A 17,480-nucleotide genomic window follows, 5' to 3' on the forward strand; every position below is an offset into this window, starting at 1 on the left:
GGGGGTGGTGGGAGGGGGGGGGGGGGGGGGGGGGGGGGGGGGGGGGTGAGAGTTGACTGAGGCACAGATAAAAGCCCACAGGTACAGATAACAGGATTTTACCCGCAAGACAAGGTTTTAAATGCAGCAATTTTTCACATACCGTCACATTAGAATCACAAACATGCATGTATATAAATGGGAAATAATGTAACATAGAGCAACACAATGTAGTGCATAAGTGTGAAGTGAAAATGTATACAGTTACTTTTTTCAGTCCCCTTAAACAAACAGGCTAGAGAAGAATCACTGAAGGCGAAAACAGACAAATCTTCATACCACTTAGATGGTTATAAGTCGATTTAATCATACCTCAGAGAAAGTGTTGATGTGGCTTTTTCTCTCATTCAGCAGAGCTCATTGTAACAGTACTGCCCCTCTTACACCTGTCGCTGGGCACTGCCAGTCAGCTTTCTGAAAGTCGGTTGCCACATTGCTAACTTGCTTGAAAGAATGTTTGGAAATATTTCAAGCTGTAAAAACATTTCTTCTTAATATTTGGAAACGGAAGGTACATCAAAATCAAGGTGTTAGAAAACCCTTATTTGTCATTGAAGAGGATACAACTAAACTCAGTTTAGACACATCAGTCTGCAGCAGAAGAGTAAAACTTCAATAAAGCACAGGCACACACAAATAAATACAAGCTACATAAAACTGATGAAAATTATAAAATAACAAAAAATCTTAAAATACTAACATTAAAAGTTACATAACATTGCTATCTAACTTTTTTTTAGTAATCCATATGTTGCAGAAGCCATAAAATCATAATATATTTATCTATGATCACACAATAAATATATCATAGCGACCAATGCCTAATCTGTGAACATGAACCTAAACATGAAACGCGGTGTTGGCATGCAGTAGGGATGCTATTCTTCAGCAGGGAACAGTGTGGGTGGTGTGGGTGGGAGGATGGATGGAGCCATATACGGGGCAATCCTGGATTAAAACCTGTTAAGAGACTGAGAAGACTTGACCTGAGGGCGGAGGTTCACCTTCCAGCTGGACAATGGCCTTAAACATAGAGCCAGAGCGACAATGGCACGGCTTAGACGAGAGCATGATATTTAATTACTATTAATAGCGTTGTTCAGAATGGCCCAGTCAAAGTTTCAGATTGAAGTCCAACTGAGAATCAGTGGCAAGACTTGGATATTGATTATCACATTTGTCATCCAATCAATCTGACAGAACTTCAGATATGAAATTGTACAAAAAGCTCAGTCTCCAAATGTACAAAACTGAGAGAGAGAGAGACAGAGAGAGAGAGAGAGAGACAGGCCACAAAACTGTGACTCGGCACTCAGGTGGGCTGAACACAAATTCATGCCACACTTTTCAGATTTTAACTTGTACATGAAAATCATGTACCATATACCTTCCACTTCACATATTCCACTATTTACGTTGGTTTTCTAACACATAAAATCCCAATAATATACTGTCTGTGTCCATGAACTGACAAAATGCTAAAAAGTTGGGAATAATCGGTATAAATGTTTTAAACAGGCTCAGTATTTGAAAAAAAGATGCTGGATAATGTTTCAAACCAAAAACTCGTAATTAGTTGTTTGTTCTTTTTTACTTTAAAGGTTGTAGCCCAAGAAATGTGAAATACAACGCCACACGGACGCTGTCATGTTTACATTTTCTCATTAGAATTTATCTCCGAAGCCAGATGTAACAGAATCAGCAATGAAAATTAATTAGCTGGTTTGATGTGGCTGCCTCATGCTCTTTCCAGACAGACCTGGCTTTTATAGGCTGTGGAGGAAATTACTGAGAACTGATTGATCCTGAAGGACTCTGTACATATGGTCTGGCAGACACACTTACACACACGCACACGCACGCACACACACACACGCACAGATAAATCCTGCAAGTTCTCACCTTTTACCCTCACCATGATAAAACCAGTGAACAATTCCTTCATATTCCACGTATTTACAGTAAAGACTACAGGAAAAAAAAGCTTATTTGCACAAGAGCTGATGGCTTCTGCGAGTCAGACACATACTGGAATACAAACTTGCACCCTCGACCTCTAAAACACAGAAATTACACGCAGCAGAATCTCCCTTTGGGTCTTTCTCTCTGTTTTATCCCCTTCCCCATCCTTCGCACTTCATCTCCGTGTTTTCTTTGTGCTTCTCTCAGGCTTCAAACCCCTTCTGTCTTTTCATCCCCCCCGCTCCTGTCTCTTCCGTCTCCCTCTCTGAGTAAGTGAGTTTCATCTGGGGTGCTTGCAGGGCGAAATCACCTCGGGGCAAACACTTTATTATCTGTAGTCAAAGCGTCACCACAAATACCATTCTACACACACAAGTGTCACTTTCCATTTGTCTGCGCTTGGGCTGCATTAGCGGAGCCCAGCCGGGCCCTGAGCCTCATCTCAAACGCGCCCACCGGAAGAAAGCTAACAGTGTGGGAAAGCTCTTGTCCTGCATTCCTGCCCCATTAACACCTCTGACAGGACCTGGGTGGACTCACAGCCTGTCTGGGGAAGTAAGGCATTATAATTAAACGCAATTTATCGAATGACAAAAAAATCGAGTCGCGTTTAAGCGGACGTCTCATAATCCTGGTCTTAAATGCTACATTTGAGTCAGAACAACGCCACAAGAGGCCACTATTCGTGTTAATTACCAATGATCTGGCCGGGGGTCTGGCAAAGCCAGCGGCAGTGGGCGCTTTCTGTCTGCGTTGAGCCTCGGAGGAATGCAGGCCAGCAGCAGCAGCAACAGCAGCAGCAGCCCTGTCAGGGCTTTTGTAGGACACCCGTGCAGAACAACAAACACAAAAACTGGGGCAACATGTTTACCTCACACTATGCGACACACTTCATGAGCAAAATGTCTAAACAAAACCAAAAACAGGTAACTCTGTGCTTGTTCCCGTGACAGTCAACAGCAAAGCGAGAAAGAGAAGGAATTCAAGAGGTAAGATATACACTGAAAATTTTACACAATCTCTCTTAACTTCCACCACGTACTGTGGAGGTGTATCTATTTAAAATACAATATAAAAATATTAGTTAATAAAACTCTGATAAAACCAAAGCTGTTTAAGTGTTTCTGCTTTTTTTTTTACCTTAAATTATGGCTCAATGCTAATGATAACCCAGAGTTTGTTTTCTCAGAGAAGCAGAATCTTACTTATGTTAAAGAAAAGGCTTTTTAGGTCAGAAATGAAGGCTTACTGAAAAGTATATCCATGTGCAGTAAAATATACTTGATAACACTTGATCAAAGATAAATTACTGTATCAGTGCAGCATGATGTGGAGGTGTTGAGGAAATCCAGGTTGTTATGACAACAGTCGGGAATGTTGATTCTGTCTCTCATCTTTCTCTTTACAATATTGTACTTTCTCTGCGGGTTGCAGGTCGGCGGAGTTTATTGACCAATCAAGCACAGAGTGATATAAAGCGGTTATTAAAGCAGACATTGGTACTTTTAGCGATGTGGGCAGGAGCCAAAAGAACTATTGGAAAACGTAATCAGCACCTCCATAAAGATGCCAACAAAGAGAAGCATTAAGTGCTCTAAAATGTCCGGGTGAATGGCTGCTCTGACTTTGCTCCAGATAAAACACAGAAGACATGGATCCCCAAATTACCAGTGAAAAAAATTAACTTTCATTTGCAATGATGACTTTGAATCACTGTCAATGTAATGTGAATCTGCTCCAAAACTCTGGGCTTCGCTTCACATTCCCCTGTTGTTTGTGTGACTTTTTCAACCACGTTTTGTCCTTTCACTCAACTTTGCATTAATATAAATTGCATCAAAGCTTTCTATAAAGTCAAGTCAGCAGTCTTTCACATTACTGTGCAAGTCGGAATATGGCTGTGGCGCAATATTTGTTGTGCTCAAAATCGTTTTTTAATTGTCCTCCCTTTAATGAATCCAATTTTATTTTTTTGGAGAAACTAAACTTTGGGTGTCCATTACTTGTATCACATAATTATCCAAATAAATGCTTGAACTGTTATCACTGTGCAATGAATCTACATATCTTCATTTAAGCTTGCCAACATATACTTCTCAATGATATTACAATTGATTGAGGTGACTCTGGAAATGAGAGACATTACTGTTTAATACTAATATTCTGCTAAAGTGGGCTTATTTGACCGCATGTCTTGGTGTAGATTGTGGAAGGTAGCCTCCCCACTTCCCGGCTTGTCTCTGACGAGGCAGCTCCCGGGCCTGCTCTGGCCACCCTCATTGTACGTACAGCATGGTCTGGAAAGCAGAGTTTTATCAGCAAATACCCCTAGTCAGCACGAGCAGCAGGGCAGTTATGCGCTGCGACTGGCACACCAGCCGATATTGTCATGTACGATTAGGCCAGTGCTCATGAGCCTGTGAACTCATTCCCTTGGCATCAAAGTCAACGCCACCTCCTACCCTCCTCCATTTGTATCGCCGCCTCCGTGCTGCCCTCTCCTCCGTCCCCTCGTTGTTCCATTTCACATTTAGTCTCGCTACTTCACAGTGAACCCAGAGTGAACCCCTTTAAAAAGCTCCACTCTGCTGAAAACAGATCCAAAGTGGAGCTAAAAACACCAGGGAGGACCGGTTTCATTTTCCAAAACAAATCTCTGCTGCTTAATTAACTCCATCCAGAGAGGTCAGCCTCAAGTCGCAGCCAGCCGGTGCAGTGGAGGAGCCGCTGGTGCCAGTTGTTTTGTCTCGACACACCTCAGCAGATGACAAAGCTGATAGAGATCGAGCAGAACTGGAGACTCACGGGAGACAGACAAACCACGAGGTCAGTTATGGGGAAACATCAGGAGGAGGAAACAGAGATTAAAGCGTTCAGTGAGGAGACGGAGGACAACACAAAGCAAAAAGACAGAGAAAGATTTGTGCCGGGTCCCTCCTTGTCCTGCCTCTAGGAGCATATGCCACGCTGTGATACTATTTTCTCAAAGGGAATGTGTGTAGAGCCGAGAGCCAGCATCGTTCTCAGCCGTGCACAAACCTAAATGGACATGGCAACAACACAAACATGCTCACAGGTTTGGAGTAAAAGACCCCAGAGGTGGAGATAGCAGGGGCACGCAGAGATAAGAGTAGGAACTAGTGCAGAAAGGAGAGAAGGGTGAAAAAAAAAGTGTGTTGGGGGGGAGGAGGGAGAGTTGAGGGGAGGCTGCAGGCGCCCGAGCAGGGCTGTCAGACCGGAGGAAGTGCTAGTGTGCAGGCCTGCAGGTAAATGGAAGAAGAAAGGCGCCTGCAGGCTGCCCGAGGCAAGCCTGGGCCCTTCTGTTCTATCATTTAGGAGACAAGTCCTCCACTGATTCCCAATTAATATTTAACACCGTGCAGACAACAAGGCACTCCACTGCAGTACACATGCCAACGAGAGGAGAAGCAAGGAGAGAAAAAGACAGGAGATGAAGAGGATCTAGGGATGCATAAATGGATTCACTCTCAGTGAGATGAAACAATATTTTGAAACACTTAATGTCAGTGAGGTAGGGCTTTAGCGGAAGTAGCATCTTTTATTTTTAATCAATGCTTAAAGCTTGAATACGTGTCTTAATGGGACTGCAGTGACAGCTGATTGACAAAGTGATGGTTTCTAGTCTGTGTGTTGAGTTTGGGGTTGAACAAAGATGTCTGTGATGTTTACAGGTCTACTAAACAAATGCACTGCCAAAGTATTCATACACCACTTTTCACCATACTACCTCAAACTACAAAGTATAAACATAAATATCTTCCATTAAATCAATATTTATGCTGTAGAAATTAATAATTTCCCCAGCTAACAGATTCTTCCACTGGAACTTGGGATATTGTTTCATAAACACATTTTATTTTAGGGTATCAGAGTAACCAGGCATTCGATTATGAAGTCACACCTCTCCAAACGAACCGAGTTTCTAGGCAGATAAACTGGAGTTTGATTAAAGCAGCTCAAACAGGGCTGGTGTTAAAGCACCCCTACAGATGGCGGTTACTATTTCTTTTTAGTAGTAGTTTTCGCAGAGCGATAACAGGAAATGTGCTTGAAAGATTCGAGTATCATCAACAAAAGAGCTGGAACATGCAACTCAGGGTCGGGACAGGATACACCCTGAACCTAAAACCATCCCTGTATTCAAATATGACGACATTGCCGGTGCATGCGGAGATGGCCTCTAGGAGTGTGCAGCTGAAGAGCAAACCATGGAAAGTGTAGTTAAATTTCCCAGAGGATTAATGACGTGAACAAAGTGCAGTGGTCAGTTTGCACTTCTCTGCCAAACCTTCTTCAGTATTAGAGCAGATTGAAAAACCAAAGAAAGGGATGGACCTAGATTTATGACCGCAACAGATGAAAGCACTACTTAGCTTTCTTTCACAGCATGTCTTCTTGTATATTTTCTATTCAAATGCTCCACCCTTCTTAGCTTCCACAAACTGTATTAGAAATCCAAATGTTTAACCAAAGCCATGTTCTGAGTTCAGGTTTTGCCCCAATACCCTGCCAGAAACATGCAACACCTACTCAGCGGCTCTCCCAGAGAGCACAGTATGCTCTGCAAAGACACAACCTGCGTGTCATTTCCTGTGGGACAGCAAGGGGCTGCACACAGTCCCTCCTGTCCTCCAAGCCACCTCCACGCTCTGGCAGGCGAAGACGAGAGGGCGGTGAAAGCTTTGCACCTGGGACGCCCAAATGCCAGTTTGGAGGCTTTGGAACAAGGACCCTGCTTTTGAACCCAAGTCCTGCTGTGACCAAATCTACAGTAGACTTCCTCCTCGAGCTCACCTCTCGGGGCTGTGAGATGACTCAGCCCCCTGTGCGTGCAGCAGAAGGCGGAGGGGCAGAGGGAAGGCATGGCTCTGTGGGACACCGACAGCCGGAAATGATTCTCCGCGTGCCAGCGCTGAGCCACCAGCGCAGCAGAAAGAGGCCGAGTTACGGAGGAGGTAAGATTAATACAACGACTATCACGTGGCCCTCTCTCTGAAACTAACTGCGACTCTAAGGTTACGTTTACACCAGACCGCTGCCCGGAAGCTGCCGGTATTTTTGGATGCTGATTGGGAAAGAGCTCCACGTTTAGATGGCGCCGTCGAGATAGATTGAGTCAGCTGTAGTTGACATGCCAGGCCACTAGAAGGCGCTGTGATTTTAACATGTCCTCAAACGTACAAGCACTTTTGAGCTGCACAATGCTAACCTCCATTGATTTTTAGTCGTTATCTACTCCTGCATGGGTGAATAAAATCTAGCCGTGCGTTCTGCGCATGTACACTTTCACACCTCCACAGGGGGGCATTACAGAAAAGTTTCACTCTGAAACCTGGCTTCAAAAAGTGCTGGTGTGAGAGACTCCGGTCACTGTTGTTGTGTAAACGAGTGGCTGGATCGCAACAAAAATGTTAAATGCATGGATTTCACAATCTAAAGATCTGGTGAAAACACGATTGCAGCAATCCGTCTAGTGGGACTGCCTTAGTAGACATTGATGAAGGAAGTTATGGATCCTACGGATAGCCGACTGTCACCTTTTAACGTCAGAACCTCCTGACCTCTGCTTCTGCTTCAGCAGAATGGGGAGTAATGACAGTTTCAGTGGGCCTCCTGTGGAATTTCAAATGGGAGTGAGAAATGAGGTGGTTCAATCAGTGGGAAAAGGTCAAGTGCATGCAGATTCGCTCTCCCTCGCCGTCTCCATTCCTTTTCCCCCAGTTCGCTGCTGAGGCAATCAGGGTAAAGGTTGTTATTTCTGCTGCTGCAGCCGCCGGTGACCATGCTTAAATATTCATCTGAAAAACACTCCCCATCTCACTTTTTCTCCCAGACAGCAGCCGTCGAGGTGCTGTGCCGCAATCTGATGTGGCCAGCTAATTCTGCTGTTATGTTCCACACCGTCTCAGAAAAAACGGAAGAGGAGAGTTGGCTGGAGGTCGTTACCTGAGCATATTACCTCGGTTTAGGGGAAGAGAAGAAGCTAAAAAGCAAAGTCAAACTAATGGCTCTGGCAGCTTTGCCTGCAGAGGCACAGGGCTATTAGGAAAACTACAATTCCCTGGTGAACCTCTGTGTCATGTCCTGAGGCTGAGTGTGACAAGGCCCAGTTGTCTCTGTCGATCAAGCTCTAGGAGGGCTGAACCCGGCTTGACATGGAATGAACCTGGGATATCAGGCTCTGTGGGAAATTTCATTTACACCTGGCTGATTGGCACAGTGGGCCTCCGGGCTGTTGTCACAGAGGGTTATGGCTACAGGTGGGCTAGTCTGTTACCGTGCGCAACAAGGCAGAGTTGGGGATAAACTCTACCCCAGTTGATTGGAGGCTGTATTTACCAGGAAACAACCTGAATTTCCCCCGGTTTCTTTCTAATTTAATTGAAAATGATGGGGTTATTTTATTCTAAAAAGTATACCAAATCACTATGTTTGTGCTTGGACTTGGACACCTGGTTCAGACTGAAGACTGAAGTCTGAACCAGTGACAGGACAAACCTGGGAGCAGCGGTGAGCCGTGTGGTTAACAAGGGCAGCATCTACACTGAGCCCAGATAAAATGTGCACACACAATGTGACAGCTTCTCTCTGAGAAAATGTCATCCAGGCACAAATGCGACTGCTAAAGAATTAAACAAATGAAAACCTGCCGGAACCTGAAAAATAACCAGGCAGAAATATCTCCATCAGCCAGTCAAGTGACAGATTCTGGACCTGTTATTCTTAAGCTGACATGTGGCGGAGTAATTGGAGTCTGGGCCAAGAGGAGAGGCAGAGTGGCAGAGTCGAGGTGGGGGCTGGTGGGGCCTCCTGTCCAGCCGCCTCGGTGTTGCTCATCGCTGGGCCGGCTCAAGTCTCCTTTCTGGTACAGGAGAAATGTTTTAAGAGGAGCAGCACAGAGAAACAGTCTGATGATCGCATCCTTGAGTGGCCGGAAATCGGTGGAAGCTAATAATTTTATGTTTTTGATCAGTGAGTATAACCACAGATGAGTGCTCCTCTGTGTGGATGGAAGACGATTCAAAGTCGGCCGTTCTCAACATCAGTGAGGAGAAGGAAGCAGAAATGATGTAAGATGCTTTCTAGATGACAGCTACTTTTAAACATGCAGCCACATTTCAGCAGGTTACAGGAGATTACCAAAAGATGACCAGCAATTATAACGGGTTATTTTTTAGAGCTAATGCTTGTTTCACATTATTTTATCTTTTGAGAGATCCATGCTCTCATTCTCTGTCAGAAACAAATTTCAAAACTAATTTTAAATTTAGTAAGACTTACTGAGCTAACTGTGCTAAATGCTACTACACAGCTTAAATGTTAGCTTTGTAATAGTTTGTTGTGAAATATTGAAATCATGTTTAACTGCGGGGCTGTGGACCAGCGACTACCCTCTTTCACACAATGTGATGTTGCCTCTTGTCCTAATTATTGGTCAAAATAACAATAAAGCTTCTTTATACAACATATAACAGCAAAAGAAGCTTTTATTCCAGTGATTTGAACACAGCTAATATTATTATTGTTTATAATATGAGACACGTTACATTTCCAGGCGTGCAAAAGATGCGTCTGTACAGAAGGTAAATCTGGAATTGGCCACAAAAATCTCAGATCAGTGCATCTTGAGTTTAACGGTTTTACCTTGAGGCTCTCGCATCAAAGGGTGACAATCAAGGGAAGAGATGGGTGAAAAAAAACGAGATGGCCACTGGCTCAGGATGGTTGGGGTCAGTGCCATCCATTCACCCCATCTCTCCCCGCAGGGCCTCTCTGTCTCTCTCTCATCCGTCTGGATGGGTGCCCTCTCTCTGGGGCATGACACTGTGAGAAGCCCTGGCTCCGCTACCGTCTCTGCCTTTCATGTCTCCATCTAGGGCAGCGGTATAGAGACGCGGAGCGGAGGACGGAGGAGAAGGTGGGGGTTTTGGGGGTGGCTACAAATGTCACCCATAAGCGGGGATTTAATTAAAAATGACAGGGGCTGGTGCTGGAGAGTGCAGCCACATATGCGAGGAATTTGGGTGCAGTGAAAGCAAGTGCCTATGATTTATAATTCAAGTAATGCTCTACACTCCTTTTAATTCTACAGCCAAAGAGAAAAATATCAAAAGGCTGCCCCTGTGAGGCTAATCCAATATGATATTTTTAAGGGCAGGCGGTCAATAGCTCTCTGAAAAGCCAGCTTCTCTGTCTCCCTTTCTGCTTCTGTCTTTTCTCCACTTGTCTGTCTCTCCCTATCTCACTCTGCTGCCTCCCTCCCTCCTTTCTCTCCCAGTGCACTCCTCGCTCTCCAGTACATCACCCCGCCCCTTTCAAAGCCCAGACTCGGAGCGGGCTGTGATAATGGAAACATCCCGCTCTCCGCCTCCCGTTTCTGCTGCTAAGCTCTGCGCGCTCGGGGGAAATTGATTGTCTGGCTAGCCGATCTGAGCGCTTCCAGCTGATGGTAGAGCCAGTTAAGTCCTTTTTTATTGAGGGTATGAGGGATTTTTAATGGGAGTCGCATCAATGAACTGTGCAGCCACTCAGCATCTGCATGCAGGGGTTTTTTTTAAAAAAAAAAAAAAGCTTCTTCTCGTGCTCTCATCCCGACTACACACACACACACACACACACACACACACACACACACACACACACACACACACACACACACACACACTCTCTCTCTCTCTTAAAATGTTTCAGTAAAGGACAGCAGATGCAAATGGCACCGCTCACTCTTTCCTCCCTGCCAGTGCTCCCACTCTGTGCTCTCCTCCGCAGCCTGGGTCACCTTACCCACGACCAGACTCCATTCTAGCAAAATCTGGGCCACGACCAATCAGTCACGCGGACCCGGCTCCGTGTGGCGACCTGAGTTTGCCCACTCCAGCAGCCAGACCCACTGTCTGCTTCTCTGAACCCCTTCTGGGTTTGGACGAACAATCGCCTTATTGAGGCCAAGTGCTGCACAGTGGTGGAAATCCAACACTAACCACCCCCTCCCACCCAAGGACAGAAAGAAGGCTATTATGTCCAAACGTCCTCATTATGAACCTCGGACCCGGCCGCTGGAGCAGTCCTTCAATCAAAGGGTTTAACAGGTGGGGAAGTGGGGCTAGACATAGAGGGTCAGTAAGAGGGAGGGGAAAGGGGAAAGACTGGAGACTGTTCTTTTTCTCTATTGATTTGAGTCCTAACTCACACTGGCTGCTCCTCAATAAAGAACCTTGAGAGGAAGTGGGCTAATCCTGTGAAATTGGAAGTGGGGAATCGATTAAGAGCACTATTGAGGATTTCCTCCATTTCTCCTTCCTCCCCCTCCATCTTTTTGCCTTTACTAATTATATTTTCAACAGTCCATCTTGCTCTCCTCCTCCCCCCCTCTCGGTTCGCCGTTCCCTGAAACTTCATTAGTGAACATCGGCGAACCTTTTCTCAGATAAGGAGCCACACCTTCCAACCGACCACAGAGCTTCATAATCTCAAGTTTCCTCTCTCTGTTCCTCTCTCTGTGCTGTAGCTCCTTGTGAATCATCCCCACAGAAACAAGAAAAAAGTGAACTCCAGATCTGAGGACAAAAGTAGCACAGAGTCACCTTGCTGGTGCTGGTTTCTGTAACAGACTACTGAAGTGTTATTTGAGCAGAGAAGTAGCTGGTTGGTTAGCAAGAAGCCAAGTTACTACAGTATGAAATATTCATATAGATGAATGAATCTAGAGCCTTGCTAGAGTATCAAACGCTTTGAACACTCAGATTTTATCGCGTTAAAATGACAAACCTGAGTGTGTTTCAGTCGTGTCATATATAAATATATATAAAAAGTCAAGCCAAGGTCATGAAAAGTTGTGAAATTGGATAAAATTGGAAAATGTCATTTTTTTTTACAAGAAAAAGTCAGAAAAATATGGCTTTATATTAATATTCATATCCTTTTCTATGATACCCAAAGATAAAATCCTGCAGCTCAGGTGGGAGATACTATTGAAAGTTACACGGTTGGTCATGCGTGCCTTTTTCCTTTTCAGTGAATGTACATCGTAATAAACACACTATCTGTAGTGTGTTTGCTGTAGTGGAAGCATCATGCTGTGGGACACTTTTCTTTAGCAGGAACATGGGAGCTGGTCAGAGTCGATGGGGTTAGAGGAATGGAGGAAGTGCAGGTTAATCCTGGAAGAAAAACTGGATGAAAAGGAGCAAAAAGTGCATTTCTGAAATGCCACATTTTTCACCTTTTTTGCAATAAGTAAAAAAATTAAAGCCATGTATCATAATTCTTCCACCTTACAATTTATACTTTGTGTTTATCAAAGAGATCCTGCTATTCTCACTCATTCTGGTTTTGTATCTTATGCCTCATTCGATAGCTTAGATTATCCTGAATCATCTCTGTAGTCCTGCTGCTGTTGGCTTAGGCTACCAACCGAACGCTTTTCCCCACTTTCTCCTTCTACTGCTCTCTAATTTGCATTATTTGTTGTTATTTGAGCTGTCAACTTTGTGCATTATCTTGGGGTTTTTCTCTCTCCAGGGCAGCTACATCTGGTCTAGTGTTATGTTTGGCTCCGGTACCTTCCTGGATGAGGCCATTGGCTGTGAGAAAGCTACCAACAACTAATGGTTCTCTCACTCCTGCTATTAACTTTGTACTTTTCATGAACATAAAAAGTACTCCTGCACCTTCTATTTATTTTTTTGTATGTCCGCTTTGTCTCCTCAGACTCCCCAGTCGGTCGAGACTCCTTACGTTTGCACAAAGTCAGGTGCTGCTGGAGTCTTTCCTCTCTATGATCGCTCCATGCATGTTCAGTGTGAGGGATCGCTGCGATGCAAGTGATTGTCCACTGTTGGTCCAGGAGGACTGAAGGCTGCCAGTCAAGGACTCAAAGCAATTTTCTGGGTTGTGCCCATCAGGAGGAGTTACAATCAGCTCGAAGGAGCTCATGTGTTTTCCATGTAAACAGCAGCTGTGATACATTCAAGGACAGTTTACTACAGAGAAAATTAACACTTCTCTCACTTATTAAAAAGGTGCTTAGGAGAAATTCACTTTCCTGATGGCTGCAGCTCTCTCTAATCCCAGCCGGGTTACAGCCAGCTCTGCGAGGTCTTTTACAGTTTTCCACCCTCGCTCTCCTCTGTCCCTTTACTGCATTTTGTGAGCAGACAGAGGACGGTGCTCGGGGAACAAACGCAGCAGCTGCCACGCTTTAGATGCGGCCGGCACGTCCAGGGCCAGACACTGTAAATGTTTACAGACCCTGAGGGTCAGCGGTTGCCAGCGAGGCCCGTTAAACAGTGTCTGTTCAGCCCTGTTGTCACGACTGCACAATCAGCAGAGTTAAACAGCCTCCCCCACAATGAGTAGCCAAACAACTCGGCAATCCAAGGTCTAAGTGCAAATTGAATGAAACTGTTTAGAATTCCACAGGGCGGCGAGGGAACAAAGTGACAACAATGGAAACTTTTCGTTCACCTCACTGTCCTGGTCAACCACCGACCTCCAACATTGAGCGCGAGCAGCAGATTAAACAGAAACAACAAACACACAGGGTTCCTACACATCTGTCGACGAGGCTTTTTCATCCTCGGCTCTCCAGATTTCTCAGTCTTTAATGGTCCTTGCAAAATTTAAAATACTAAAGATAAACATGCTTATGACAGGCATTTCTACAGTGTTGGTGACAGAAGAGAAGAAGGATACAAGAAAGGAGAGAAAGGAAAGTTAAAATGAAGGCTGGAAAGACAAAAGAAGGGCAAGAAGTAGGGGCACAAGAAGGAAAGGAGGAAAATATGCAAGGACACGAGGAAGAAATTAAGTTGTAAAGGAAGGAAAGACAGAAAGAAGGCAGGTGTTACCGAATGATAGCAGAATGGATAAAATGAGGAAAGAAAGGAAGGCAAAAAGGAAAGAGGGAAGGACAGATATAAGGAAGAGAATGATGAAGCTTGGACACAAAGATGGGATTAAGCATATCAAGAATGAAAAAGAATAAACAAATGAAGGACAATTAGAAGAAAGGACATAGCATTTAGACACACAGAGTCTCAAAGTCCAAATATTTTTCCGTACTCATCCAGGCCTGGAAAATACTGAAATCAAATTCCAAAAATTTCCAGGCTTTCTCAGACTCGGTAGATCACCTAAACATAGGCATCCTGAGTTGAAGCGGAGCCGAACACCTGACGCCCGCCAATCACTAGTCTTGCTAACTTACATTTCCGTCCGAGGACTTGCGGCGGCTCCAAGGTCTTGCTGACACACACCGGGTGCTGGGGCGGGGGGTTCTGCCTCCTCTGCAGACAGGCCAGCATGGCGAGGTGGGCACAGTATTACAGCCGGGGGAGTTCTGCGGACAACCTGAGTCAGAAAGGGAAAAAAAAAAAAAAGGATGGATGTTAAAGCAAGTCAGATACGAGGTCAAAGCTGTGCATGGCCGGGTCTGGGAGCCACCGGGGGCTTTCTCACCGAGGATTTAATTGGGAAGCATGCCTACAGCTGCCTGCCTCTCAGCTCTGTGTGTTGAATGATAAACACACACCTGCAGAGTGTGGAAGTGGGGGGCGGGTGGGCACTGTTGACACGGGAGCAGAGCAGAGTCCAGAGCAGTCACTCTGCAGCTTCAGACAGCATATCCACACAGCCATTCAACCGCATCTCCTGTCTGTAGCTCCGAAAAAAAAAAAAAAAAAAACCTTTCACAATCACAGAGAAAACAGCAACACTCAGCCACATCGGGCCACATTCTTTCCAGGGCAGTGTGGATGTGGTGATTGATGGCGTTATCTATCGAAAGCAAAAAAAAAAAAAGAGAAAAGGGAATGCTGAGAAAACAGCAGTCGGTCTGCTACGACTTAACATGCAACAGCTCAGGGGGATTGTCAGGGAAGGCCTGGGGCCCCGAGCTGCGTCTGGATGCATGTGTTGAACTGTACAGTCGCATGTGAAAGTGTGTGTGTTTGAGCAGATGTGATGGGATGGGAGGGGAGAGACTGCCAGCCGTACATCAGGGCTAGTGACGGCACTAATCAATCTCCCTCTAGGCCATAAATCTCCAACTCTGCTCCCCACCGCCACCTTCACTCAGGAACACGGAGGCAGAGGCGACTGGTCTCCTCTCAAAAAGCCCATCGCATTCCCAGTGGAAGCACAAGACGTGGTCAGATATAAATATGAATATATATATATATATATGTGAAAGAAAACTGAATAACAACCCTGAACAATCAGAAACCATGGAGGGTATCATTCATCAGGAGCGTCGCTGTGTCACACAACACAATGATGACTGATTACAAAGTCTTCCACTTGCATTATGTGGCAGATAAAAGCAGCAGAAGCATCTATTTGAGCCCAGAAAGTGTTTTTATAAGATAAGGATCCAAATTTACTCCTCTATTTATTTTTTTTTTACTCAGCATGCTTTTACTGAAGCCCAGTTTTACCTACAATGGATAATGGTCACATTTATTTGCAAAAGAAAAAAAAAAAAAGGACTGTGGCTTTAATCTTGGCACCGCCTGTGCGTGAGTTGCTTTTTTTCAAAAGCATCAGCACGAAACACTATTGTTTCAGTCCAAGCCCGTCTCCTCCCGTATTAAAACGCAGAGCGGAGGCAAATATTTCATGTGTGCCGTCAGAGCCGGCGTCTCCGGCTAAGACGCGTGGCAGAGTATTGAAAAATGATTTCTCACGCACATGTCACAGCCGAGCCCTTCGCTATTTATTTTCTCAGTGAATCACTAAACGAACATTTAGCCACCTGCCATCGGTCCATTACTGGCTTTCATAGATTATCATTGTATTATGAAAGAAAACAATTGCAGTGATTACAGGATGAATTAATGGCGGGCCATGCAGCTCTGGGTCCTCTTCTTGCTCATTTAAAGGCTACACAAATGCAGAGCGCTGCTGCGAATGGTCGTAAATTTCAAGCAGTCGTTGAAGGATTCAATCGAAAGAGCTCCACAAATGATGTGACGTACCATCATCGGTATTTGATCAAAGTGAGAAATATGAAATGTCTCCTCATACTTATGCATGTCCAGGAACAATGTAATAATTGTGCTTTGCCCCGCTGAACCCACAGCCTTCCACTCAAGGTACTTCCAGGCTGAACGAATTGCAAGTGAATCGAATCTATTGCCTAAGTATTTAGCATAAATAATGGGTACTGAGTTGCAGTTGCAAGCTGTATTTTTACTGTGCTTCGCATCCTCCATTGCTGCTTCGCTGACACAGAGCACAGGCACAACGGGAGGAGCACAGCAGAGTGCATGTGCAGAACTGTTTTGACATGCAAACATCACATTCATTGCGTGTTGTCCACACTGACTCCATACAAGTGCCTCGTCTGTAGAAACCTCAAACTGACAAAATAGCGTACCTATCATTTGTCTCAGTGTGAAATAAGTTCCCTCTGGCTGGCTATTTAAAAATAAGATGATAACAGTTTGAACGACTCTTCGAAAGGAACGGATCCACGTGATCTGGCTCCATTTAAACAGTCGTAAATCTCATCTCTGCATCACAGTGTGAGGCTGACTCCTATGGAGAACCCAGCGTATGCTGCTTTTGGACTAAAAAGCACACCAGCGCTATAGATTTTTCACAAGAGCCTCCTAGGGGGCGGTAATGTGCCAGTTTGTCAACTGTCTGCTCACGAGAGGAAAGGAAAGTGATAAAAGTAAACAGTAAAGTGACCTCACACACACACAATTTGTTATTTCTGTCCTTGGGATAAATAACCAAATAATAAAAGAGAAGAACCTTCCATACACTGTAGTTCTACAGACAATCATAAGTGTTGCTTTACTTCTGGTTTGATCTGAGTCAGTTTTCCCTTTCTGGTGTCTGTTTGGAGCCAGGCTTTGAAGGGGAAGCATTGCTGTCACTGGACCCCAGTGGTCAGACAACACAACAAACAGTCATGGAAAACGGGGGTTAGAGATGAGACAGTGTTACATTGTGAAGGATTGGAGGGTTTCAACAGTCACATAATCGTTAATAATCATTCAATTGTCTATGCAGTACATTCTGTCCACAGATCTGGCTATATGTGTTTAGTTTAAGTTGTTTCTATAAGGATGAATCTCTAATTGGTTTTAACGATTGCCATGATAAAATGTTGCTACTATGAGCAACCCTTATAAGTGTGTTTGTGTTTAATTGTTCATAAAATGCTGCATCTTAAACACTTCAGAGCACATGGAAGCAGAAAGCAGTTAAATTAAAGAAGTGATATTCAATCACCAAAGACAACAAAATGTTACATTTGAACTTTGCTATCCACAGACACATTTCTGAAGAGTCCCCCTCCCCCCCCTCTTTTCTTAAAACAAAAGTAGTCCTCTGCCTCTAGCTGGCTGCCAGTGCTAAATAAGCTATTAGCTGGATGTATTCAGTATTCAGGAGCGTCTGTGTTTGTTTTTTTACTTGTTACTTTTTTGTTGCATTTCTTGGACTTC

The 17,480-nt window shown here is 44.6% G+C and overlaps 1 protein-coding gene across 2 annotated transcripts in view; it reads right to left on the reverse strand.

The window, feature by feature from the left end:
- The window catches only part of fam222aa (family with sequence similarity 222 member Aa), a 78,023-nt gene that overhangs the window by 27,409 nt on the left and 33,134 nt on the right, over positions 1–17,480 (reverse strand). Inside the window, exons 1-2 of one of the 2 annotated variants that reach the window (XM_015027594.1) lie at positions 14,482–14,669; positions 14,231–14,373 (exon numbers count right to left, since the gene is read on the reverse strand). In XM_015027594.1, the coding sequence (XP_014883080.1) occupies positions 14,231–14,327 (97 nt within the window). In that variant the 5' untranslated portion in view covers positions 14,328–14,373; positions 14,482–14,669. Of the gene's footprint in view, positions 1–14,230; positions 14,374–14,481; positions 14,670–17,480 lie in introns of those variants that run through there. The other variant, XM_015027593.1, reaches the window with a different exon arrangement.

The sequence above is a fragment of the Poecilia latipinna genome, unplaced genomic scaffold (assembly GCF_001443285.1).
Source record: "Poecilia latipinna isolate Pla-1442-1.1 unplaced genomic scaffold, P_latipinna-1.0 Scaffold104, whole genome shotgun sequence".
NCBI classification, from domain to species: Eukaryota; Metazoa; Chordata; class Actinopteri; order Cyprinodontiformes; family Poeciliidae; genus Poecilia; species Poecilia latipinna.